This window comes from Halichoerus grypus, chromosome 9 (assembly GCF_964656455.1).
Source record: "Halichoerus grypus chromosome 9, mHalGry1.hap1.1, whole genome shotgun sequence".
Lineage (NCBI taxonomy): Eukaryota > Metazoa > Chordata > Mammalia > Carnivora > Phocidae > Halichoerus > Halichoerus grypus.
The window spans coordinates 52,955,618-52,982,772 of NC_135720.1; the positions used below are offsets into that span (position 1 = coordinate 52,955,618).

Consider the following 27,155-nt stretch of genomic DNA (forward strand, 5'->3'; position numbering starts at 1 on the left):
AGAACATATATATCATGTGCACATTATATATTTACCACAGATTGTAATATTCTTTTCAGTAAAAGTATGTTGACATTTCCATTTTATGTTGTTGTTCTTTATAATTAATTTCTTTAAAAATTCCAAATACTCAAAAAGTTAAAATGAAAATCAGGACAACTAGCCTAAATAAAGAATGGCTCTAAATGAGCATAAGGTTTATTTTTTTAGGGTGATGGAAAAGTTTCAAATTATATTGTAGTGATGGTTGCACAATTTTGTAATATGAAAATGCATTGAATTGTGGTCTTAAAACAGGTGAATTTTATGATATGTAAATTATATTTCAATAAAGCTGTTTGGGGAAAGAAGGTAAAATAACCTTCAGTGACCCTATTAAGAATTTTTATAGCCATATCTGTAGTTTGAAAATAGTTTTATGCATGGTAACAAGAGTATTTTGTAGGATCTAATCATTTAAAGAGGTTTTTAGAAATATCATTTGATTTTAAATATTCTTTCCATTTTACATTCAGATTGTATGTCTTTGCCTCTCCTGCATAATTATTTTTTATAGAGACTCACTGACATTTCTTTCCCCTGTGGAAATCCATTTCCTCATCTATAAAATTGGGTTAATAACTAAACTTGGTGAAGATTAAGTGAGATGCTATATAAAAATTATAATATCCGGGATGTAGTAGGTTATGAACTGTGCATTATCTGCTCGCCTAGTACCTGCCATGGCTTTCTTCTATTGTGTAGAGTATAAACATACTGGGGAGCCACTCTACTTTTATACATGAAGAGACCTGGTAAAATATTTTGGGGAACATTTAGGATTTGTTCTTAAGACTCTTAATACCTGGGTCAGTCAGATAGCAGTGTACACAATCTAATTTAACGTGTATCAGTGGGGCACCCAGGTGGCTCAGTCGGTTAAGCATCTGCCATCGGCGCAGGTGATGATCCCAGGGTCCTGGGATGGAGCCCCACATCAGGCTCCTTGCTCAGAAGGAGCCTGCTTCTCCCTCTCCCCCTACCTGCCGCTCCCCCTGCTTGTGCTGTCTCTCTGTGTGTCAAATAAATAATAAAATCTTTAAAAAATAATAAATTTTAAAAAATAAAGCATATCAGTGTACAGACTAGGCCTTGACATGGTTTTTTTTTTTTTTTTTAAAGATTTTTATTTATTTATTTGACAGAAAGAGACACAGGGAGAGAGGGAACACAAGCAGGGAGAGTGGGAGAGGGAGAAGCAGGCTTCCCGCCGAGCAGGGAGCCCGATGCAGGGCTTGATCCCAGGGCCTTGGGATTATGACCTGAGCCGAAGGCAGATGCTCAACCAGCTGAGCCACCCAGGCGCCCGACATGATTTTTCAGAGGAAACAGATCTTTGCCCCTTAATGCTCACCTCACCTTCACATTTTCCAGCCTCAGACACATTTGGTGGTCTAAGGGAAGCCAACCAAGGCTCCCTTTCCAGTCCATCACTGCCTTCTGTTACTTAGTTGGAAAGGTCTTTGCAGGATGACATTTCTCCTCCTGCAGTGCTTCCTGTGCCCCATTTAACATGCAGCCTTCACATTTCTCCTAGCCCCTACTTGCTCTCTAAAGAAGAGAAAATTCCAACTTTAGCCTCTCGTGAAGCAATTCAGAGCTCACAGAGCCCTGGCAGTAGGCCAAGTAATGATTCAGATTCCCCTTATTTGTAAGTAAGCGCCATTATTCACAGGTGAAAACCTGCTTGTCATCTCCTGCCATCATGTATCCTTCCTTTTATCCCTCCCAAAAGTATGTATGCCAACTCCAGTTCACCAAATATTGTTAGTTTTCTCCTATTCTAATTTAGCTCCGAAGCGTTTTCTTGTGTACTCTCTGGGTTGTCACTGGACTGTCACTTGGCCCGGTTGGCTTGTGCCCGAAGTAGTTTTCATAGCTCCATGATGAACCTTGGATGAAAGAGGTTTGTAAGAAAATGGAAACACCAGCATGCTCTTTGTAATCAGTTCTTTAATCCTCCACCTGCCATCACGTGGAGACAGTTGATAATTATCGGAGCAGAGAACTGAAGTCCTGGACTGCAGCAGGAAGAATGAGCGCTGTGGGCGGGCGAGTGACAGAATCCACACTCCCGTGGGGAGGGAGACACATATTTTGGAAAACTTTGACACGGAATCAGATGTATTTGTATAACCTTTTCATGTAGAACTGTGCTGCAGTCAGAGAGGGGGTTTGGGTTTTCTTCATTAAAAGCTTATTAAATGAAGAAATAGGACAGTCGTTTTGCTTCGGTAGATGGGGGTCAGGGAGGCGGGTCTGATCTCCTCGGGATATTAATGTCTGCCTTCAGCCAGGGGAAATGAGCCGTCACTTGAGTTAGAGGCAGCTTTATGTGCTCATCACTAGGGATTCCCATATGTCCAGGGAGCTGCAACAGTAAAAAATGGCAGAGCTCAGTGGTAGAGTGCAGAGGGCTCTCATTGGAATTCATGTCAGGAAGCTCAGCTCAGTCTGCCCAGAGCAAGTCTGTTTAATGTTGATCAGCTGTCCATCTGATAAACCGAATTGATCCGGGCATTCCCTCCAAGGGCTGCCCTGACAGTGACAGCCGCAGCACCCAGATGTCTTGTTAGGCTTTTTTGGTAGTCTCAAGTATTTTTAACCCCTTTTGTGATACCCAAACCAAAAAGTACTTTTCGAGACCTAGATAAGGATGCCTAGCTACTTTCCCTTTGCTTCTCAGGCAGAAAACAACCCAGCTTAAACTGTTTTCAGAGACCAGATACTATTTGCTAGCTACCCTTCTCCCACCTCATAATGAACACCTCGTTGACCTGCAGAATAATTATGTGTTGACAGTCAACTTTGTGTCTAGTTTTTCAAAATGATGTTTTGTTTTGTTTTTTTAAATGTTCTTAAATATAGTAAGTTACCTGGCTTGGTTATGCTTTACTAGTTTATAGGTGTGTTAGTTGATCACTAAGTAGAACCTTATTCTGTTCGTGCATAAAGAGAAAATGTATTACAGATTTTGTTTTGGTTGGCTGATTCCTAGTAATAACTGTGGCGACTCCTTACTGAATCTCAACATCCTCTGCTTTCTCAAGTATAACTGCCACCTCTGAAGGCAGCTCACTTCTTTGTAGATTGGTTGACAGGTATGGAAGGAACTAATTACAGGACACATCAATCCTGAGCTTTCTTTTAAAAAAAAAAAGAGAAAAAAGTAACTGAGGAGATGGATATGTTAATTAGCTTGACCCTAGTAATTATTTCAGTGTGTGTATGTTTATCAAAACATTATGTTGTACACCTTAAATATATACAATTTTTACTTAAAAATCTAAAATATACTAAGCGTTCTTTTTTAGAAATAAATCAAGAGACAGAAGTCTTTGTGTTAAGCTGGGATTATTTTAAAATTAGATTTCTGCAAAACTACCAGTGATTCAGAATTACATATGGGAGAACTTTGTTTTATTTTTATTTATTTTTTAAGTAAGACCCACGCCCAGCACGGAGCCCAACACAAGGCTCGAACTCACGACCCCAAGATCAAGACCTGAGCTAAGATCAAGAGTTGGATATTCAACCGACTGAGCCACCCAGGCATCCTGGGAGAACTTTGTTTTAAAGGTTTCTATTGAGGACACCTGGGTGGCTCAGTCAGTTAAGCATCTCCCTTCGGCTCAGGTCATGATCCCAGAGTTCTGGGATCGAGTCCCACATCGGGCTCCCTGCTCGGCGGAGAGCCTGCTTTTCCCTCTGCCTGCCACTCTGCCTACTTGTGCTCTATCTCTCTGTCCAATAAATAAATAAAAATTGTTTAGAAAAATAAGTAAAGGTTTCTGTTGAAATACTACTTAACGGATTTTTGTCTCCCCCTCCCCCAACTTCTACACCTTATATTTTCATGGTATGGCAAGATTTTAACATAAATTCAGATATCGAATCTCCTTGAATGAGACAGGCCTCTTTTCTATGTACTCTAACTTACAGTATCGGGTAAGCTTTTGTAAAAGAGACACAGAACCGTCAGTACTTTGAGTGATTGCTTAGTGTGTGTGCTCAGAGCTGGAAATAAGACCTGGCTATTCTTTACAGCCCTTGAACCTCTGATTCAATCTTTGGAGGTCATTGTTACTACGGCCTACAGCTTTGGCATTTTGCTTTCAGTGGTTGAGATTTCTGGTTTCAGTAGCTTGTTTTTAATCAGATTTCTCATTTCCAATTGTAGGAATGAAACAACATTTGTTTTGAATGCTGTGATCATGGCAAATTCAAAATTCAAAGTTCCATCTTCACTTAGGTTATCAACATGAATAAATGGCAGACTAAGAAAATCATTATGTTTTTGTAATTATTGCAGTGAATTGAATGAATTTCTTGGACCTTTGGGTCTGGCCCCCTTATCAAAAATCAGTATTTGACAGTTATGATTAAAGGTTATCACCAAGAGAGATTCTTTTACCTGACATTAAAAGCATATACTTTTCCTTTCTATTATAGTTCATATGCCTTGATATTTTTGATATTTTGGTATTTTTAAAGTATTTTTAAAATATTTATTTATTTTAGAGAGAAAGTGAATGAGCACGAGTGGGAGGGGCAGAGGGAGAGGGAGAGAATCTCAGGCAGACTCCGTGCTAAGCGCAGAGCCTGATGCAAGAATGCATGATCTCACAACTGCGAGATCATGACCTGAGTTGAAACCAAGAGTTAGATGCTTAACCAACTGCATCACCCAGGCACCCCTGAAGTATATTTTAAGAATTCTTTTGCTCTTATCTGCTTTTCTCCACCAACCCCCATTTGCTCTTATGGAGGCTGTGAAGAGGGAAACAAAACACAGACAAAAGAGCATGTCAGAGGATAATAAGTGCAATGGAGGAAAAAAAAAGCAGGAAGTGGAGATAGGGACCTCTGGTGGGCATGGGAGGGTCTCTGTTGTAAGTGGAGTGATCAGAGAAGGCATTTTTTTTTTTTTTAAGATTTTATTTATTTATTTGAGAGAGAGAGAATGAGACAGAGCACGTGAGAGGGGGAAGGGTCAGAGGGAGAAGCAGACTCCCTGCTGAGCAGGAAGCCTGATGCAGGACTTGATCCTGGGACTCCAGGATCTTGACCTGAGCTGAAAGCAGTCGCTTAACCAACTGAGCCACCCAGGCGCCCCAGAGAAGGCATTCTGAGCAGGTATACTTTGCAGGGACCTGAAGGAAGCAAGTGACTAAGTTTTGTTAGATACATAAGGGAAGACTGGTACTGACAGAGGAAAGGACAAAGGCACTGTGCCAAGAACAGACTTGGCATGTTCAAGGAAAGGCAAGGAGATGTATCCTAGCTGGAGAAGAGTGGGCAAGGAGGAAAGAGGGTAACAAATGAATTCAGAGAGGTAAGGGGGTAGAGGAACTGGGGCAGATTTGTTGTGTTGGACCTTGGAGTCCATTGTAAGGATTTCGGCATCTACCCTGAGTGAGATGGGGAGGCCACTGGCAGGTTTTAAGCGGAGGACCAAAGTGATGGACTACATTTGTCTTCATCTTCCTGCTTGCTCATTTCTGATCTTTTCTATTTTTGCAAAGCTAATGGACTAAAAATATTATCTCATTTTTATAATACTCCTTTTCCAAATTATTAGCGAGGTTGAGCATCATTTTATATGTTTTCTTTGCCATTTGTATTTCTCCTGAAATTACCTCTTCATATCCTTTCCTATTTTGCGCTTGAGCTGTTTATCTGTTTCTTATTAATTTCTTGTCCAGTAAGCTCCACACATATTTTGAGTACAATCTTTTGTCTGCTGTATGTGTTGCAGATACTTTATTTCAAGTCTATATTTGCCTGAGTCTTTTTTTTTTATGTTTTATTTCACTAATAAACATTTTTGTACATTTTAACTCCTCAGATTTAGCCATTATTTTTCTTATGGCTTCCTGACTTCCCATTTTATTTTACAAGGCTTTCTTCCCCCAAGATCATAAGAATATTTTCCTAAATTCATAGTTTTTCACATTTAGATCTTTATCTAAATATATTTTTATCTATGGTACAAGGTAGGGATCTGACTTTACTATTTTTTCCCTGAACTGACAGCCTTTTGCTCTAACATCTTCTGTAGGAATAATCCATCTTTTCCCTAACAATTTGAAATGTTATCTTTACCATAAATGATTAGTTTTCTGAATATATTTGGATCTCTTTCTGGATTCCATTCCACTAATCTATTAGTTTTTTCTCATGATATTACTGTGCTTTTTGAAGTTGCAATAACTTAATTATAAGTTTTAAAATCTAGAATGGCAGGCCTTTTCTTTTCCAAAAGTTTCTTTGAAATTTTCAAATTTATTCTCACATCATAAAAGTTTTCCAATTAAAAAAAAAAACTTACAATTTTAAATAAATAACTCTTGCCTACCAGTTTAATACTTTTAGAATACCCCCAATTTTGTACATTTTGTATTTGGGATTTTTCTTAGTTTTCCATTGATATTCAAAGAGCCTGGGCTTTAGGATCAGAGAGCCCCAGGCTTGTGGCTCTGTAGTTCAGTAGCTATATGAACTTGAGCAAGTCAGTTAGCCTACCAGCCCAACTCCCTTCTGTATGGTAGAGATAATAATGCTTACCTCAGAAGCTGTTGTGAGTTTGACATTATTTTATTTATTAATCTGTTAATTGAATTATTGTTACGCTTGCAAAATTATTTTACATGAAGTACTTAGCATACAGTAATTAATTGGCTCAAAGTAGTTAATAATTTAGTAATTAATTTCTGATCTTTTTCATTTTTAGTAATAAATAATTTGGTAAGTGGGAATGATAATCGCTCTTAGGCATTTAAAAAAATAGGATATTTGAAGTATTTTCAGATGAAATGACATGATACCTGGCATTTAATTCAAAATAGTCTGCAAGAAGAATGAAAGGTGCAGCTGAAACAAGATTAGGGGCCACAGAGGTTCTTTATGCCAGATTTTACACTTTGGTATATTTGAAAATTCCCAGAATAAAAAGGTTTTTTAAAAAATGCATCTTTAAAAACTGTTAAAAATCACAAAGTGTAAGCCTTTGCTATTTCTAAATGGAATATTATGTATTTGTCATATTATTTTCTGTACTTTTCTGTGCTATTTTTAAACTTCTCAAAAAGAAGGAAAGCAAGGAAGGAAGGAGGAATAAAAAGGAAAAAAAAAGAAGGAGAAAGAAGATTCCATTGTCTTTTATCTGCCTTGCCTGTGTAGTGAAACACAATTGACCCTTCTACTGTTTTAACGCCAACTTAAACATGTAAAACATTTGAAGAGATTTCAAGTTAATATAAAGAACAATTTCTAATAATTAAAACTATCAGCAGACCTGGCTCCTGTGAGGTAGTTATCACTCATCCCTGGATGGGGCTAATTGAGGTTAATTGACCTCTGGGGTCAAGAACTCTGATTCTATGAACCTGACTTTGTAGTTTATATCATCCTTCCCTTTTGAAACTAAGAATCATAATAATCCACTATACCTTTATAAAATTGACTGCTAATTAGAGTTATTCATTTAACAAACATTTGTAGGCAGCCTAGAGAAACAGGAGTATAATTTACAGTGCAGTGAGGGAGAGGGGTAGCAGGTAGATAGATGGCTAAAGAAATAATTACAGGGGGCGCCTGGGTGGCTCAGTCGTTAAGCGTCTGCCTTCGGCTCAGGTCATGATCCCAGCGTCCTGGGATCAAGCCCCGCATCGGGCTCCCTGCTCAGCGGGAAGCCTGCTTCTCCCTCTCCCACTCCCCCTGCTTGTGTTCCCTCTCTTTACTGTGTCTCTCTCTGTCAAATAAATAAATAAAATCTTTAAAAAAAAATAAAGAAAGAATTACAGGATAGTACAATAAATAACAGCTCTGTTCAAAGACTTCCGAGCACAGAATGGGTTAACTCTAGGAGTTCTAAAAATTCTTTATACAAAAATATATATATCACTCACCCTGTAGCAGCAAAAGTTGTATGAAAAAAAAAAAGTTGTATGGTACATCCATACAGTGGATCTCTATAGAAATGTTAAATAGAACAGGGAGATTCTGTGTTTGCAAATGATGTAGAACTATCTCCAAGAGATAATATTTTTTTTAATTTTTAGAATTTCTTTTTTAAGTAATCTTTACACCCAATGTGGGGCTCGAACTCACGGCCCCAAGATCAAGAGTCGCACGTTCCGCCAACCAAGCCAGCCAGGTGCCCTCTAAGAAATAGTATTAAGTGAATAAAACCAGAGTGCAGAAATATGAACATAAAATATCTTTGCCATCTTTTGTGGTGTAATTTTTATTAACCGTGTCTTTCAGGAAGTTATTTTTGGCTGCATATAATAGGACTCTAACAACAGTAGCTTAAAAGAGTACAGTGTTTATCTCAGCTAACAAGAAATCTAGAGGTGGGCACATCAGATCTGGTATATCCCTCAAAGAAGTAAGTCTTTAGGGGCCCAAGCTTCTCTGTTCTTCCTGCTCTACCATCCTTAGGTTGGAGGTCCCCTTTAGGATCCTTAAGTGTCTTCTGGGCCATCTTCTAGGCAGAAAAGTAGGTGGGCCATCTTCCAGACAGGAAGAAGGGGTGAGCCCAAATTGCCAAAGGTACACACCAACTGAATCTGTCCCCTAACATCAGAACTCAGGAGATTTCTCAGAAGCTCCACCTAGTAGATTTCTGCTTACATTCTTTGGCCAGACTGTGCTACATGATCACTACTAACCTCAGGGGATCTTGGAGAGGTATTTTTAAGTGAGTACATTATCACTCCATATATAATCAAAGATATATTGGTAGTGAGGAACATAAGAATGGATAGGTAACTAGCAATGTCTGCCATTCTTACATCTAAAACCTAGGCTGCTAAAAAAATTTGGAGAAATGTTGGGAAAAAAATGGATCAGAACAGATGAAGTTGTTTAATGTAACTGAAAGAAAGTGATTTGCTGAAAATTTTTGTAGAAACATTGATTAATCCTCAGTTTCATTCAATGTGGTAATTACTTCCCTACTCTGATTATTTAACATAAGTGGTATTCATTTGTGACTCTTTTCCAATCAAGATTTAGCATGAAAAATACCCAAGAGTACTAAAATATATGTACATAAAATGGCATGAAGACTTTTATTTAAGATAATTTTTAAAATCCAGTATGTTGAAAGTTTACTAGATTGCTTTGGTTGGCTAAAACAGGAATAAGATAATGAGAAGAAAAATTTCCCAGATTCTTTCATACTGTCACTACTTCTCTGCTATACACTAAATTATACTCTTGCATAATGTATCTGGAGTTGTTTATCTGATGATAAAATCTTAGAAATTGAGAGCGCAGTACCAGATAGTGGAATTGCAGGACAGATTTCAAAGATGACAAATCATTTCATTTCTATTTTCTATAGAAAAGTAGTGTTAATAGCAATATTTTTGTCTCTTTGTAACTGTTAACTGCCAGTCTGGGTAATTTTTTTTTTTAAATCCCTGAATCTGGAGTGCCTGGGTGGCTCAGTCGGTTAAGCGACTGCCTTAGGCTCAGGTCATGATCCCAGAGTCCTGGGATCGAGCCCCACATCGGGCTCTCTGCTCAGCGGGGAGCCTGCTTCTCCCTCTCCCTCTGCTGCTCCCCTGCTTGTTCTCTCTCTCTCTCTCTTTCTGTCAAATAAATCAAATCTTAGAAAAGAAAATTATCTTCTCTCATGCTTAGAACTAGGGATAAAAATTGGACAACTTTTGGTGGGCATATACCAGTGTTGGTTACATTGGTGACTTTGGCCTTTTTTCCCTCCTCATCTACTCTTCATTATGTAAATAAACATTTTAAATTATCATTGGTCATTATGACAAGGTGGCTCTGAGTTCCAGCTTGGTCCTTTACAAACGGAATGTTCTTGATCAAGTATTTAACCTCCCCAGACCTGCTGTAATTAGACTCACAAGTAGATAATATAAATGAAAGTTCTTTGTAAATGGTGGGTACTGTACAAATTATGGCTTTTCACTTTTACTATTACAATTGTTTTTGTTGATTCTGACCATGTGGCATTTAAAGATTGCTATTTATTTAATGAATGCTGTTTTATGATTATGGATGTCTTTCTTAAAATCTCACAATTATTTAGTTTCAGCCTCGGAGTAATTCAAAACACCTACAACTTCTTGCATGTGTGGTTATTATGTTCTTTCATAAGCTGACTGAATGAAACATCTGTCCAGTGCTTAACCCTTCCTGAGTTATACATTTGCTGACAATCCCATTGTGTGATTTTTGTGAAATGTGACTTTTTTATGGATTTTTACAGTGATTAGTATTATAGAGAACAGAATACTAATAAAATATGTTTTTATTCCTTTCTTTTAGTTACTTTTTTAAAGGATAATTTTAAATGTTAGCTCCTTTTGTTAGTTTTTAAATGCTCTCTATTAACTTCTCAGTAGTCTTCTAAGGCTCTATCGTTGGTGATTTTCTTTGGGATATAGTAAGGTTTTCATCTAAACCATGAATTTACTCTTTATTTACAAGCTGTTTAACTCACTGGTTCATGTTCTCATACTCCCCTAATTTGTAATCAAGTACTGTATGTCCACTGGGTCATTTTTACATATTCTTTTACTTTTTTTTTAACAAAGGAAATTAAAAATGTGATTTTTCTTTTATAGATGCCAAGTTGTTTGGCTCCTTAATCTTATATAATTGTACCTTTATGTAATTATTGTGTCATAGTTGTTTAAACTAGTACCATATTTTTCTTGAGAGAAAAATTCTTATTCTTTTCTTTTAAAAGAGTTACTTTTTTAAAGGATAATTTTAAATGTTAGCTCCTTTTGTTTGTTTTTAAATGTTTTCTGTTAACATCTCAGTAGTCTTTAGGATTAAAAAGTCTCATATTTATTATTTGATTATTTTATGTTTATTTGTCTCCATGTCTAAGGTTGTCCTGGGTCAAATGCTTAAATTTGACCTTTAAGTCAAGCCCTTTTGTTACATTTCCCTTGGGCCTTTGTAAATAGCTTCTTCCCTCACTGATCTCTCTATTCACTATCTACTTTTTCAGATTTTTCTACATATCACTTTCAGAATATTTTTCCTAAATCATTTTGGGGCGCCTGGGTGGCTCAGTCATTAAGCGTCTGCCTTCGGCTCAGGTCATGATCCCAGGGTCCTGGGATCGAGCCCCACATCGGGCTCCCTGCTCAGCAGGAAGCCTGCTTCTCCCTCTCCCACTCCCCCTGCTTGTGTTCCCTCTCTCGCTATATCTCTCTCTGTCAAATAAATAAATAAAATCTTAAAAAAAAAAAAATATATATATATATATATATATATATATATATATATATCATCCCTCCTTCTCAAAAACACTGCCTGTGTAACAAAATACAGACCCTTTAACCTGCTATAATCTAGCTCCAGATTCCTACTTCTAACTTACCCACATAGACCCTATACTCTGACCAAACTGACCTCCTCACCCTCTGGTCACGTTTTCTCCTCTTGCTTCACCCAGGCTTGAGTCCTGTTCTTCCTTATTCTGGGGTTCCTAATCCCTACTATTCTACTATTGTGTGTGCCCCTTCTCTCCAGCTGTAGAAATCATACCTGTCATTCAAGGCCCAGCACAAATTTACCTTCTTCAGAGAAAATTTTAAAATACTTCAACTGGCGGTCTAGGAAGCAGCCTAGTATAGTGGAAATAGGTTGGATTTTGAAGTCTCTATCAGTTATCTGTTGTATAACAAAACTGCCCCAAAACTTGGTGGCTTAAAACAGTAAACATTTTATTTTTCATAGTTCTGTGGATTGGCTGGACTGATCCTCTGCTAGTTTCTCCTGGGTTTATTTATGTGGCTGCATTTACCTGGTAGGCCAACTGGAGGGTGAGCATGTTTAGGAAAGCTGGGCTTTCTCCTCTCCATGTTGTCTTTCACCTCAAGGAGGCTAGATTAGGTTTCTTCACATGTAGTCTCAGGGCAGCATTCCAAGAGGGTAAGCCCCAATGCAAAAACACTTACCAAGCTTGTTTGTCCCACATTTGCTGATATCCCACTGGCCAAGCAAGTCATATAATCAACTCAGAGTTAATCAGGAAGGAGACGTGACATAGATGTCAGGAGGTATGATTCACTGGTGGCCGTTGGTATACCCGTCTGCCACAGTCTACTCTCAGGTCCCCATGATTCACATTCCTTCCTTTTGCAAAATATACTTACCACCTCCCAAGACCCCAAAGTCTCATATATTTCATGGCATCAAGCTCAAGGTCCATGAGCTCATAATTTTTGTTAGGTCCAGTTGTGGATGTGGCTCCAGAGGTGCAGGGAACTAAAAGGATGAGTTATTTACCCCTACCACCACTACACACCTAGCATAGAATGGTGAGTTGGGAACAAGATAACCACAATAGTCACTTCCATTAAAAAGAGGGAGGATTTGGAAGCACATAATAATCAATGGTCCATAGTAATTCTGAAATCCAGCTGGGCACACAGTATCAGAACCTCTTACTCTAGAAGCAAAGAATATTTCTTGACTAGGGCCCAGTCTTTTTCCTGGGAGAGGTTCCCTATTCCACTGTCTTCCAGAATCCTTTGCCCTTGGAACTATTTTCCCTGAACATTTTCAGTAAGAAATGATTCAGAGATAGCTACTTGTGGTGAGCATAGCATAACACAGACTTATCGAATCACTATGTTATACACCTGAAATTAACATAACGCTGTGTGTCAACTATACTTTAATAAAAAAAAAAAAGAAGAAGAAGAAGAGGAAGAAATGATTCATACTTATAGCTGAGTAGCTGTCTCAGCCTGATTTCTTGTCCATGGAAAGTTGGTTTAGAAGCTCCTTTTTTTCCTTTGAACTGTCTCTTGTCACTTTTAGTTGAAGTTCATACAACTTCCTTAAAAGCTTTTTGGGATTTCTGTGAATGTCATAACTGTTCATTCCATGCCCTAAAAGCCACATCCATAGTTCTTTTTTGGGATGGACACCTCTACTTTGAGTGTAAGGCTGCTGTGGGACAGTACCCTTAGAGTTCTTAGAAGACCTTTTATCTAGCCAAGGGGTCTGTTGAGCATCACCTTAAATTTTTTAGGTCTTTAGAAAAGTTCTTATAGCCACAGTTTTGATATGATCTTTTTCCTAATACCATTTCTTTCTTTTCTTTTCTTTTTTTTTTTTAAAGATTTTATTTATTTGACAGAGAGAGAGCGAGAGCAGGAACACAAGCAGGGGGAGTGGGAGAGGGAGAAGCAGGCTTCCCGCTGAGCAGGGAGCCCGACACGGGCTTGATCCCAGGACCCTGGGACCATGACCTGAGCCGAAGGCAGACGCTTAACGACTGAGCCACCCAGGCGCCCCCATTTCTTTCTTTGACAGGCTTTTTTCTGGAAAGACTGGAGATGTGGAAGTTTTATTTTCAACCTAGCAAGTCTTTTCCCCTTTATAGTTCCTCTAAATTGTGCTTCAAAACTAACAGTTCTCTCTGTAGCTCATTTCTCTTGTACCTTGTCATACGCAGCTACAATAATCCAGATGGCATTTCATCATTCTGCCTGAGAATCAATCCCCTTATCCAGATACATAATTTCATTATATATATTTTCTATCTTTCAAGTTACCATAGGCAACAGTTTTGCCAATTGTTTCACTACCTTCTAACATAGTATGTCCCTTCTCAATCTCCAGTAACGATTGCTTCACTGCCTTTCCAGCTGCCACTAAGAATTTGCCATTTCTTCAACTTTCCCATTTAGCCCCCATCATTCAGACTCAAAGCCACTGATATATTTTAGGCTTTTGTTGAGCAGCACACCACACCCAGATATACCAGTTTCTGTATCAGATATCAATTGCTACATAGCAAACTACCCTATATTTAGTAACCTGAAATAGTCATTTTATTTCTTATCATTCTGTGGATTGACCAGATGGTTCTTCTGCCTGGGGTCACTCATGTGACTGCTTTGGACAAGTCTTAATACAGCATTTTTCAGGCTTTGCTTATGTCACATTTTCAAAGGTCCTTTTGGCCAAAGTCAGTCACATGGCTAAGCCCAGAGTTGATGTGGAGGGGACAACACAGGAGCACGGAAACCAAGTGGTGTGATTCACATAAAGTCATTTGTAACAGATTCCAACAGATTAACAGCTCTACATTACTGTGTGCCTTTGGGAAAGTCATTTATTGGTGTGCAACAATTTTCTCAGCTATAAAAAGGAGTTAATATCTATCATAGGATGGTTATGAAATTTAAATATTTTAGTAATTGTTTGGGTTATTATGATTTTAAAATAATGCTTTTGTCAATAGAAAATGTACAAACTATAGAAAAGTATAAGAAAAGAAACATTTCAGGCACCTGGGTGGCTCAGTTGGTTAAGCTCTGCCTTCGGCTCAGGTCCTGGGATCCAGGGGTCCTGGGATGAAGCCCCATGTCAGGCTCCCTGCTCAGCTGAGAGTCTGCTTCTCCCTCTCCCTCTGCCCCTCCCCCCACCCCCTGCTTGTGGTCTCTCGCTCTCTCTATCTCTCAAATAAGTATATAAAATCTTTAAAAAAAAAAATGGAGGGCCGTCTGGGTGGCTCAGTCAGTTAAGCGTCTGCCTTCGGCTCGGGTCATGATCTCAGGGTCCTGGGATCGAATCCCCGAGTTGGGCTCCCTGCTCAGCAGGGAGCCTGCTTCTCCCTCTCCCTCTCCCTGTGACATTCCCCCTGCTTGTGCTCTCTCTCTCTGTCTGTCAAATAAATAAATAAATAAAATCTTTTTAAAAAATTTTTAAAAAAAAGGAAAGGAAAGAAAAGAAACATTACTTGACATCCCATCTGATACAGTACTATACTATAAACTTCTCCAGGGCCTTCTCTGTTTTATTTACTACTGTAGGTATATATCTTGGTTTTTATTCTGAAATGTAAGGTCTTTGAAGAAAGAGACCGCATTTTATTCATCTCTGTAAATTCCATAGCTTTGCATTAGGATTAAAAAAGATAGCATATTAAAGTGTTTAACTTAATGCCTGACACGGGTTATGGTCCTCCTTAAATTGGAATTTCATTAGGTACTAGTAAGGAATTTCAGAAATCCTAAAATTACAGAGGTGGGAAAGGTATACTGATAACAGAGTATCTAAATGGAACTGTAGAGGGTGGCCCCACTGGCAGCTTCTCTCTGGGGAATCCTGGTTATTCATGGGAGGGAGGGTAAGGAATATTCTAGGGAAGGAACATGTCAAGATCTGCTTATAGATCCCAAACTGCTCATTAGAGAGTCCTCTATTAAAAACGTCATTAAAAAGGAATAATCTTTAAAAAGAGAGAGAGAGAGAGACTAGTCACTGAAATATTTTACTGTTGGAAACTGAAGTCTGACATTACTGATGTGGTGGTATTCTTGACACTCAGACAAGTCTTACCCTCATGTTTCAGTCAAAGAAGTTTGGCAGAGATCACAGAACTTATCCATACTGCTCTCCTCGTACATCGTGGGATAGTAAATTTAAATGAATTGCAATCTTCTGATGGACTATTGAAAGACATGCAATTTGGAAATAAAATAGCTATCCTGAGTGGAGACTTTCTTCTAGCAAATGCCTGCAACAGACTAGCGCTGCTACAGAACACCAAGGTAATACCGGGCAGGTTACGCATGTCTGGATGACTTTTAGGGGGCTCTGCTGGAGCTGTGGAGGTCTGTGCGCCCTGCTGCCCCAGCTCCCCACATGGAGATGCTCAGTAAAATTGTGATGAAGATGGTGGCAGTGTCCACACCAGTAAAGCCGGTAAATGCTAACAAAGAGTTTTGAAATTAATTTGGTTTTTTCTGGTTATAATTATTTGTTAATTATAGAATACTGTTAAATATTTAGCACAGAGAAGATCTATAAACAGATATTACCTATATTACCTCACCATCCAGAGATAATCACTGTTAGTTAATACTGTGATGGGTTTCCTTTCAAGCTTTTTGTTTGCTTGCTCCTACCTTTATATATGTGAATTTTTTGTAACATAGGTGAGAACTTACATGTATAAGGTTTTTTTTTTTAGTCCTGCCTATTTTTTCCTACTTCATATTATGATGTGGGTATTTTCCCATGTTATTAACATTTTTCACAAACTTGTTAATGGTTGCATAATATTCAGTTATTTAGATGTAATATCATTTATTTAACAAATGTCTCATTTTGGGAACTTAAGTTGCTTCTAATTTTTTATTGTCATAAATAGATCTGCAGTAAACATCTTTACACAACAGTATCCCTCATTCCAGATTATTTTGTTCAGATAAATACCTAAAAGTGGCTCAAAGGTTTTAAACATTTTTAGCATTCTTTTTTTTTTTTTAAGATTTTATTTATTTATTTGAGAGAGAGAGAATGAGAGAGAGAGCATGAAAAGGGGGAGGGTCAGAGGGAGAAGCAGACTCCCTGCTAAGCAGGGAGCCCGATGCGGGACTTGATCCTGGGTCTCCAGGATCATGACCTGAGCTGAAGGCAGTCACTTAACCAACTGAGCCACCCAGGCGCCCCATTTTTAGCATTCTTGATACATATTGCCAAGCTGCTTTCTAGAAAGATTGTAGAGATATTCCTTATATATGAGTTTGAATTAGGTTTAGTTATAAAATAACAGTGGCCGAAACAAGATAGGATTTATTCTTTTTCATGTAAAAACATCCAGGACGGGGTGCCTGGGTGGCTCAGTCGTTAAACGTCTGCCTTCGGCTCAGGTCGTGATCCCAGGGTCCTGGGATCAAGCCCCGCATTGGGCTCCCTGCTCGGCGGGAAGCCTGCTTCTCCCTCTCCCACTTGCCCTGCTTGTGTTCCTTCTCTCACTGTGTATCTCTCTGTCAAATAAATAAATAAAATCTTAAAAAAAAAAAAAAAATCCAGGACTAGGCAGGCTAGTCTAGGATTGATTCTACAAAGTCGGGAACCAAAGGCATTTTCTGTCTTACTACTCTGCCATCCTTACCTTACTACTGTATTTTTGGCCCCAAATAGCTGCCATCATGTTCTCACTCCAGTCAATAGGAAAGGAGGAGGAGGAAGACAGAGAAAGGCAGATCTCCTTCACCTGAAGGTCAGGTGAGGGTACATCCTGGTTTGCTAAGGATAGTCTCAGTGTAAGTCCACTGTCCCAGAATCCCATCTGTCTTAACATTTGTCCTGGATTTTTTAACAGAGAATGATTACTAATAATTCCATTAGGATGAGCCAGGATAGGTTTCATAGACGTCTACTTTATACTTCCAACCTCTGCCTGAGTTTTTGTCTAGTGTAGGCTAATAGAATATGAGACCCATGTACAGTGGAGAGTGTTCTCAGGTTAAGGTGATATTAAATCTGGAGGACAACCAGCAATAACTTACCTCTTTTCCCAACCCTTTCAGACACCTCCCAATCAAGGACAGAATGCAGGGCAATTGCTGATAAAACAAAGTGCACTGACTGTCTAGGTTAATCGTTAACTTTTTCCTGTATCAGGTGTAGAAGTATTTGACATTGCTGCCATTTGATGTATCACCCAATTGTACTGTGGCCTGTGCATGGCCTTCAACAGTCACCAAGCCACCAGGTACCAGTCCCAAAGCTCAGTGAGAAACATAGTAAGGTGGAAGTGGGGCATTGGTGAGTATATGTGGGAAATCAAGGCTGATCAGAGAGGGTAGAGAGTAGACTGAGCACACTTGCTTGTGTAATGTAAACCTGTAACTATTTTATTGTTTGGCAACAGTTTGTTTTTGCAATAAACCCTTTTGGCAGCAATAAGCTAAAAACTATATATTTCATTTTTTAAAGTACTGAGAAAGTTGATAAGGAATGTGTAATTTGCACAAAATGTTGACATTTACATTCACTGGGGAGGCCATACTGGTATCACTGACCACATGAAAACAAATCTGCTGAAAAAGTGAAGCCTAACTTTTAGACAGATGTCTCTTTTTCTAGATTAATTTCACTCATTTTTCGACTACAGGTTTTTTATGTGCACATAGGAAAAAGTAAGCAGTAACTTTATATTTGTTGGCTCCATTGGCAGAAGAACTTTACAGTTAAATAATTCCAGTTTTAGTTGAGTGCCAGCTGGTACTTCAATTAAATCATTTTAGTTAATTCAGAAAATGTTTTTATTTTTTCCATCCGTTCATGGGATCAAGGTAAAGCTTTTGGAAGTATATTCTATCAAAGGTAAAGCCATTATGAGTGAGTTTGGAAATTCAGTTTAAAGTACAACATGGAAGGGGGGCACCTAGCTGGCTCAGTTAGTAGAGCATCCGACTCTTGATCTTGGGGTTGTGAGTTCAAGCCCCACGCGGGATGTAGAGATCTCTTAAATAAATAAAGTACAACATGGGAGATAAAATTATTAGTTTACAATAATAATACAAGTACACATTTTGGTGAGGCACACATAGTGTTGTGGTAAAAACAATGTTCTTACTACATTGTGAAACCTATGGAGTAGTTGGAATTCACTGTGGCATACCCATAATTCATAATCGTATCCAAACAAGTGTTAACATTCTCTAAGTTGAAATAGAAGGTATTGTTATAAAAATTTCAAGTATCTTTAATGTTCAAGTCTTTAAGCTATAAGATTTTGAGAATTTTGGTGTTACTCTGAGTACAAAAATACAGTTCAGCACTGCAGTGTGTACCTTCTGTCTTTGTTGCCTATCATTAATCAGATTCTCAAAATCTTTATACCCAACAATGGTATTGAATTTTATATAAATGAGTCATAAAATTTTGGTGAACATCTTGCTCAAAATCCACTCAAAATCTTAAATCAAATGTTCAACAAGTAGAATACCAAATGAAACTTTTAGGAAATTACAATGAAAACAATTAATGAAAATCCCATTGGAATTTTTCCTTACAAAAGCAAGGGAGGAACAGAACAAAATAAATAGTAAGATCTCAAATGCTACCCAAGATTAAAATTTACAGTTCTATAATTGTGATTTGGAATATCTCACCTTGCAAGAAGAATCTTTTGGTAGTGCTGCTATTTTGAATAAATTATACACACACGAATAAAATGAAATTGAGAAGGCCTAGATTTTGCAGCATCTAATTTTAGTAAAACATTCAAAAGAATCATAGAGGCAATTTATTTGACAAGCTTTGTCTTATAAAAATATTTGTCAAAGAAAGGTACTTTGAAGGAAGCAAAAAGACAGTACCTTGAAAATATTTGGGCTGGAATAGTTATACTTTACAATATTTAAAAAATTAGAATTGAGTTTCTTTTCCATTTAGCAGATTTGCTCAGAGCTTATCAGGTAACTCAGAATCTGTAGAATGAGCATTTCCTCAATTAAAAATATTATGGTCTACCAATAAGAATCAATTGAAGGTATCAATAATTTCAAATTAGTCATAAAATGCAACTGTGAAGAATATTGCTGGCAGTTTAGTTCTTAAATGCTGTAATATATATATTGTATATATATATATATAATTCTTAAATGCCATATATATGTATGTGTGTGTGTGTGTGTATATATATATATATATATATATATATATTTTTTTTTTTTTTTTTTTTTAAGATTTTATCCATTCATTTGAGAGAGAGAGAGCACAAGCGGGGAGGAGAGGGAGAAACAGGCTCCCCACAAGCAGGGAGCCCGACACGGGGCTCGATCTCAGGACCGAGCTGAAGGCAGATGCTCAACCAGCTGAGCCACCTAGGCACCCCAAAATGCCATATTTTTAAAAGCACATTCTTCAGGGGTGCCTGGCTGGCTCAGTTGGTAGAGTGTGTGACTCTTGATCTCTGGATTGTAGGTTGAAGCCCCATGTTGGGTGTAGAGATTACTTAAAATCTTTTCAAAAAATAAAATGAAAGCACATTCTTCAGAAAAATGCCAGTTACACAATATTAGGGACAGATATGCTAAGAAATGAGTTAAAGTATGTAAATATATACCAAAATAATTATTCTACTGGCTATTTTTTTAATATTCAGATAATCAATATAAAATTCTTTTTTTGTTTTAATGTACACGGATATATGTTATTTTTCTTTCTTCTTAAATTGCAGTTTTGAAAATAGTTTTTGAGTAGGACTTGTTAACAAGTCCACCAACATAATAAAGTCAATTGCTAATAAGTACATGTTTCAAAAATTATAAAAATTTCATTTTCTTAGTATTCCCTTTTACTCTCAAGTGTCCCAGTTTGGATGATAAATCTAGTATCACCACTTTATTTTATTTTTTTTTAAAGATTTTATTTATTTATTCATGAGAGACAGAGAGAGAGGCAGAGGGAGAAGCAGGCTCCCAAGGAGCAGGGAGCCCGATGCGGGACTCGATCCCAGGTCTCTGGGATCATGACCTGAGCCGAAGGCAGACGCCCAACCATCTGAGCCACCCAGGCGCCCTAGTATCACCACTTTAAAGACATTTCTCAGAAGTTACTCAGATGGTTCTGCTTACCTACTGGCCAGAATTTAATTATATGGCCACACCTACTTATAAGGGAGACTAGGAAATGTAAACTTTCTTGTGGGTAGCCATGTGTCCAGCCCAAAATATGGAAGATACAGATAACAGATACCGGGAGACAAATAGCATTCTGCCCTGTCTCCCCATCACACTTTTGGCTAGCACATATTTCATGAGACGGACCTGCTGATTTTTAGGGGAAAAAATGGAGTGGTACCTTTAATATATAGTTTATATTCACATGGAAAGGAAGCCAGAGTAAGAAATGAATTGGTTATATAAAATGGAATAATAGAGAATCTCAAATCTCCCTCCAAAGATTTATTACCATTTGAGCATTCTTTTTATTTACCCTCAAATTGTTCTATTTTCTATGTATGTAGTCTACTTTGATGCATCTCACTAAATTCTCTCCTTTACTGGAACTCATATGTTAGTGCAAGGATGACTGAGCCATTGCCTTTGAGAGCTACTCTGTGACTGCATCATCCGTCTTTCCCCTTGACCATAGCTGCTGTAGTCTGTGATGACCTTTGGGTCTTGGAGAAGGAGGAGGCCTCAGAAAGTACAGGCTGCTGTAGTTTCTGGGTGCCTGGCGCTGCACATGACTAGCTCTAGTCACACACACTGGCCACTCACAGATTAGACCCACATACCTAAGAAGAGATAGTCAGGATTTGGTAACTAGATCCACATTTCAGTAATTAGCCCTCAGCCTGGCCCCTACCTTAAAACAAGACTTACTGCCTTTAGACAAATTTCTGTTTTCTCTAATCATTAGTTTTAACATACTTTAAGCTATTCTGATGAAATCTTACGTAAGGTTAAGAAGATGGTATTTCCTACAAATATAATCATACTGTAATGACATAAACAAGTATTCGTTTGCTTTCACCACTCACTTTATGGAAATGATGTTTAATGTGTTCCTTTTTCTTAGCTAGCTTGTATCATTCACACATCTTTCAATACAGTTCAAGTTCAGAGAAAATGGAAGCTTTACTCCCATCAAAATCAATTCAGATTCATAGTTTGTGAAATCCACTCTTGGTGTTTTGCATTCAGAAGCATCACTATAAATGTTCCAGAGTCTAAGACCTCCACCATCTGCTCCATTAGGCACTGGATTTCAGTGGCAGTATTTGATTCAAAAAAAAAAACAAAAAAAACACCACACACAAAACAAAAACAGCATATCCAAGCAACAGTTCAGCCTGAAGCTTCTCCGTGAAATAAGAATGATCAGGCATTTCCTTCCTCTTCAGTGAGCCCTAATACCTTCATGGTCTCTGCACTAGTTTGCACTTTAAAATTTTCATTTTATTGACCCTTTTTGGTGAGGAATTTCTTTTTCCTTTTTAAGCCATGGTATATTGTTTTTTAAATTTGATAATTGTGTGTGGAATTGAAGCCTTTATTCTGTTGCAACCGTTCTGTTCATCCAAAAAAAAAGGATCTTTTTGTTCCTTGTTCTTCAAAATTTGAAGGCTCTGTGAAGGTCAATTTCAAAAGATACTTTGCTGGATCAGTTCTTGTGAAAGGCCTTGAGTACCATGTCCAGGGGTCTATAATTGATCTTCTACAAATCTAGGCTTCTAGTAGTTCTCTTTTAATCATACTAGATGGTTTCCAAACTATGTGAACAGTAGTTTAAACTGAGGAGGTTATAAGTTCTTGAACGTCAAGAATTCTCTTTGATAAAGCAAATCTTCCATACTCAGAACCAATTCCTTTCATTTAAATACTTGGCAGTTTATTTTTTTTAAGGAAAGTAAAGTTATATCTCAGAAGAAGACTAATTTTTTTTTTTTAAGATTTTATTTATTTATTTGAGACAGAGAGAATGAGAGAGACAGAGCACATGAGAGGGGGGAGGGTCAGAGGGAGAAGCAGGCTCCCTGCCGTGCAGGGAGCCCGATGCGGGACTCGAGCCCGGGACTCCAGGATCATGACCTGAGCCGAAGGCAGTCGCTTAACCAACTGAGCCACCCAGGCGCCCAGAAGAAGACTAATTTTATTAAATGAGTTCCCAGAAGCTTAAGTTGATTAAGGATAATGGTAATCATTAATAAGCATTTTTTAGTTGGAGGAGGAGATAGTGATAAATATTTCTTTGGGGCAATATTAAATTTTTTTAAAGTTCTATACGTATGGTTAAAGTCTTAGTAAAGTTAGATTTCTGTTTAATGATGTTTTAATTTTCTCTTACAAGAAAAAGACATTGTTGTTAGATGAATGGATAAAGAAGATGTGGTATATATACCATATGCTATATATATGGGGGGGTGTGTGTGTGTGAATATTACTCAGCCATAAAAAAAGAATGAAATCTTGCCATTTGTGACAACATGGATGGACCTGGAGGGTATTATGCCAAGTGAAATAAGTCAGACTCAGAAAGACAAATGTCATATAATCTCACTTATATGTGGAACCTAAAAAACAAACAAATGAACAACAGAATAGAAACATTCATAGATACAGGAAACAAACTGTTGGTTTCCAAAGGGGGAGGGGTTGGGGTGGACAAAATAGGTAAAGGGGATTAAGAGGAACAAACTTGCAGTTATAAAATAAGTAAGTCATGAGGATGTAATGTACAGCATAAGGAACATAGGTCAATAATATTGTAATAGCTTTGTGTGGTGACGGATAGTAACTAGACTTATTGTAGGGATCATTCTGCAATGCATCAAAATACTGCATCACTGGGGTGCCTGGGTGGCACAGTCAGTTTAGTGTCAGACTCTTGGTTTCCGCTCAGGTCATGATCTCAGGGTTTTGAGATCGAGCCCCGTGTCTGGCTCTGCGCTCAGCACGGAGTCTGCTTAAAGATTCTCTCCCTCTCCCTCTGCCTGCCACTCCCCCTGCTTGTGCTCACTCACTCGCTCTCTCTCTCCCTCTGGCAAATAAATAAATAAAATCTTAAAAAAAAAAGATCCTCTCCCTCTCCCTCTGCCCCTCCCCCCACTCTCTCTCTCTCTCTCTCTCTCTCTCTCTCTAAAATAAATCTTTTTAAAGAAATATTGCATCACTATAATGTACACTTAAAACGAATAGGATATTGTATGTCAATTATACTTTACTTAAAAAAAGAAAAGAAAAATTTGTCAGCAATGGCAGTGAAAAGAGAGGGGCGCCTGGGTGGCTCAGTCTGTTAAGCGTCTGCCTTTGGCTCAGGTCGTGATCCCAGGGTCCTGGGATCGAGCCCCGCATTGGGCTCCCTGCTTGGCAGGGAGCCTGCTTCTCCCTCTCCCTCTGCTGCTCCCCCCCCTTGCTTACTCTCTCTCAAATAAATAAATAAATAAAATCTTAAAAAAAAAAAAAAGGCAATGAAAAGAGAGACCACGGTAGTGAGGGAGTAGACAACTTAATACAGAATTTCTGTATATAGTATGTCAGTCTTTTCACAGTGACAGCTTTTTTTTGAGGGTGTGTATTTAACTTGGTAATTAAAGTTAGCGTATTTGTAGCAACTTTAATTTTTTATGACTTATTCATTCTACCAATTTTCCATTTTCTTGTGCTACTGAATTCTTGTCTGAATTTCTGTATTATGTGTTTATCTCTGTACTTCTCCTGGGGCAGACCATTAGATGAAGGGCTCTGCAGTCATAAGAAATTCAGAGCTGTTTTATAATTGTCAAGGGTAAAATTAGCAAAGTCAATTATTCTCCCTTTGGCTTTTCCCTGAAGATATTAGGGGTCTTCAAGGTAATTGCCTTAGGTAACACTTAGATTTTTAAATATCTCTAAGTATAGAAATTGATATATTAATCCTCTGGTAATTGTCTTCTTAGTATTACAGCTGTCGTCACATAAATGTGAATTAACAAGATTTTGAATTCAAGAGTGAGTTTAAAAATTAGTGTTTTGAGTTTTCATTCATTTTCAATTATGGAAGCTAAGGTCAACTTTTTGTTTTAGTACTTCACTGTCCACAGACCCTAGACTTAGAGACCTTAGAATGCCTCTTTTTAAGCCATAAATTCCCTGACTCTATTGAAATAAGTTGCTCTCTATTGTGTTCATGTAGAATATCACTGGATCCTGGAATGATGCGGTCATACCCGAATCTAAAATTTTAGTGTCGGAGCATCAAGCTATCAGTGAGACATGCTGAATAATTGGGGAAAAAACATGAACTGGAAAAGCACTGTAATTTAGAAATCTGGCTGACCATTAGAGGCTTTTTTGGGGTCCCTGTTTGTTTTGTAGACTGGATCTGTGGTTTAGGATTAAGCCACAGTACAAATAAGGCTGTGTGATTACTACTTGTCATCTTCTTTAAGTCTTGTCTTTTACATGCGTAGTGATAATCCTAGTGTTTAAAAAATTGAACTCACCGTGCTATTTTTTTCTATTTTTAAATTACTTTTCATCTAATGGACCTATCACTATACATCAGGTGGGAGACTGTGAGTTAGCCTGGGTCTTGTTTGAGCATCCCAGAACATTATCATGATGTCATTCCTGGGGACTGTTCTATTAAGCATTAGTGATTTATATTTCTAAATAACCAGGGGCACAGATGTACTCCTTACATAGCTGATGTATTTCCTTATGTTAACTTTGTTTTCCTAAAGGCATAAATATGTTGTTTACAAGGAAGAATTTTGTTTGTATAAATAATGCTCAATTTATGCATATAAATCTCCTCCTTTTACACATCTATATATTTTAATAAAGAGATTGCTATTGGTTACTTGATATTTGTATTATTTGTTATATTAATTCTACTTTCAAATTCATGTTAAAAAGTGAAACCTGGAGCACCTGGGTAGCTCAGTTGGTTAAGCTCTTGATTTGGCTCAAGTCATGATCTTAGGGTTGTGATATTGAGCCGCTCATTGGGCTCCATGCTCGGCGTGGAGCCTGATAAAGATTTCTCTCCCCCCTCCCTCTCCCTCTGCCCCCCCCCCCCCCCCCCCGTGCACATGCACTCTCTCTCTTTAAAAAAAGTGAAACCCAGGAGTGCCTGGCTGGCTCAGTCAGTAGAGCATGCCACTCTTGTTCTTGTGGTCATGAGTTCAAGCCCCACTTTGGGTGTAGAACCTACCTTAAAAAAAAAAAAAGTGAAACCTAGAAACATGCTATAGCATATGAAATTTGAAATTTTCTCTATCATACTCATTTATTTTTTTTTTCTAAGAATTTATTTATTTGACAGAGAGAGACAGCGAGAGAGGGAACACAAGCAGGGGGAGTGGGAGAGGGAGAAGCAGGCTTCCCGCAGAGCAGGGAGCCCGACGCAGGGCTCGATCCCAGGACCCCGGGATCATGACCTGAGCCAAAGGCAGATGCTTTAACAACTAAGCCACCCAGGCGCCCCTCATACTCATTTAAAATAGACATTATGACCTTGTATGCACTATTTTATTTGTGGAAATTTTTTTTTTTTTTTAAAGATTTTATTTATTTGTCAGCGAGAGAGAGAGAGAGAGAGAGAACTCGCACAAGCAGGGGGAGCAGCAGGCAGAGGGAGAAGCAGGCTCCTCGCTGAGCAGGGAGCCCAATATGGGACTCGATCCCAGGACCCTGGGATCATGACCTGAGCTGAAGGCAGACGCCTAACCAACTGAGCCACCCAGGCGTCCCTGTGGAAATTATTGATTAATATCTTTTAGCCTCTTTAGTCTCACACTCAAGATTAATGTTCTTTTTCTACATAAAACCCACTCAAGTATAGGTTTTCATGAATAGAGTAAATGTGTGCAGAATGTAATTCGGTGTCATGTGTTGTAACAATAAAGGCATCTCCCTATCAATTAAAGAAGCCAAAATGCTATCATAAAATTACAATTTCAAAATCCCCAAATTTTTCCAGTTTATCATTTACTAATATAGCTACCTATTAAACAAACACTATATCCATTCTGAGCCACTTCCTTGATCTTTAAGGCAAAAGTGATAAATGATCAGAGTTTGAGAAGTGTACTAGAAACAAGAAGACAAATATTATGTTCTTTTAAAACTTATGATCTCATTAAAAACTTGAACTTTGCCCTTTTGGTGCCGTAGAACAATGGGATGAAGTGTCTTTTTGCCATAAGAAGGTCAAATGCCATCATGCAAAATGGACACTTCTCTGAGTGTCTGTCAGCCAGAAAGTTGATGACCTGGAAGGGAATTTCTTCTATCTGCCTGGCATTCAAAGAAGCCCATTAAAAAAAATCTGTGTTCTACAAACATATATTCTCTAAAATGGGTAGAGTTGAACCCCACACCATGGCCATGAGAGGTAGATATATATTGATTATGGCAATTTTATAGTATACTTAGTCACCTCAGTTTTGTAAATCCCTTCCAGAAATAAAATTAATCAAGCCAGCTTTTTTTTCCTCTCCATTTTCACTGGCATAAATTGCTATTTCTCTAAAGCCAGAGGGAGAAAAAAAAATCTAAAAAAAAATCAGCTCCAAGTATTCAGTACTCTTCCTTTTGCCTTTCTAATGATTTTACTCAAGGAACTTCCTGAGTTAGGAGTTAACAAAAGTACTGGGTAGATGAACAGCTGATTCCTTCCTCTGCATTGTCAGCTGCCTGACCTCGCATCTCTTCACTCATCCTTTCTTTGTCCTGTAGATTTGTCCTCAGTGCCTCTTTCTTTGTGTCTTATTGTTCACAAATCAGTTAATTTCATCTCAGGCAATCCCCAGAGTGTATACACATCCTCTTCAACCCTTTTCTTCCCATTTTTTATTCTTTATCTTC

General features: G+C 38.1%; 1 protein-coding gene across 4 annotated transcripts in view; it reads left to right on the forward strand.

Annotated features, from left to right (window-relative positions):
• PDSS2 (decaprenyl diphosphate synthase subunit 2) overlaps positions 1–27,155 on the forward strand; it is a 267,579-nt gene that overhangs the window by 125,320 nt on the left and 115,104 nt on the right. For all 4 annotated transcript variants that reach the window (XM_078054921.1, XM_078054920.1, XM_036078922.2 and 1 more), the window contains exon 3: positions 15,410–15,608. In XM_078054921.1, the coding sequence (XP_077911047.1) occupies positions 15,410–15,608 (199 nt within the window). The remainder of the gene's footprint in view (positions 1–15,409; positions 15,609–27,155) is intronic.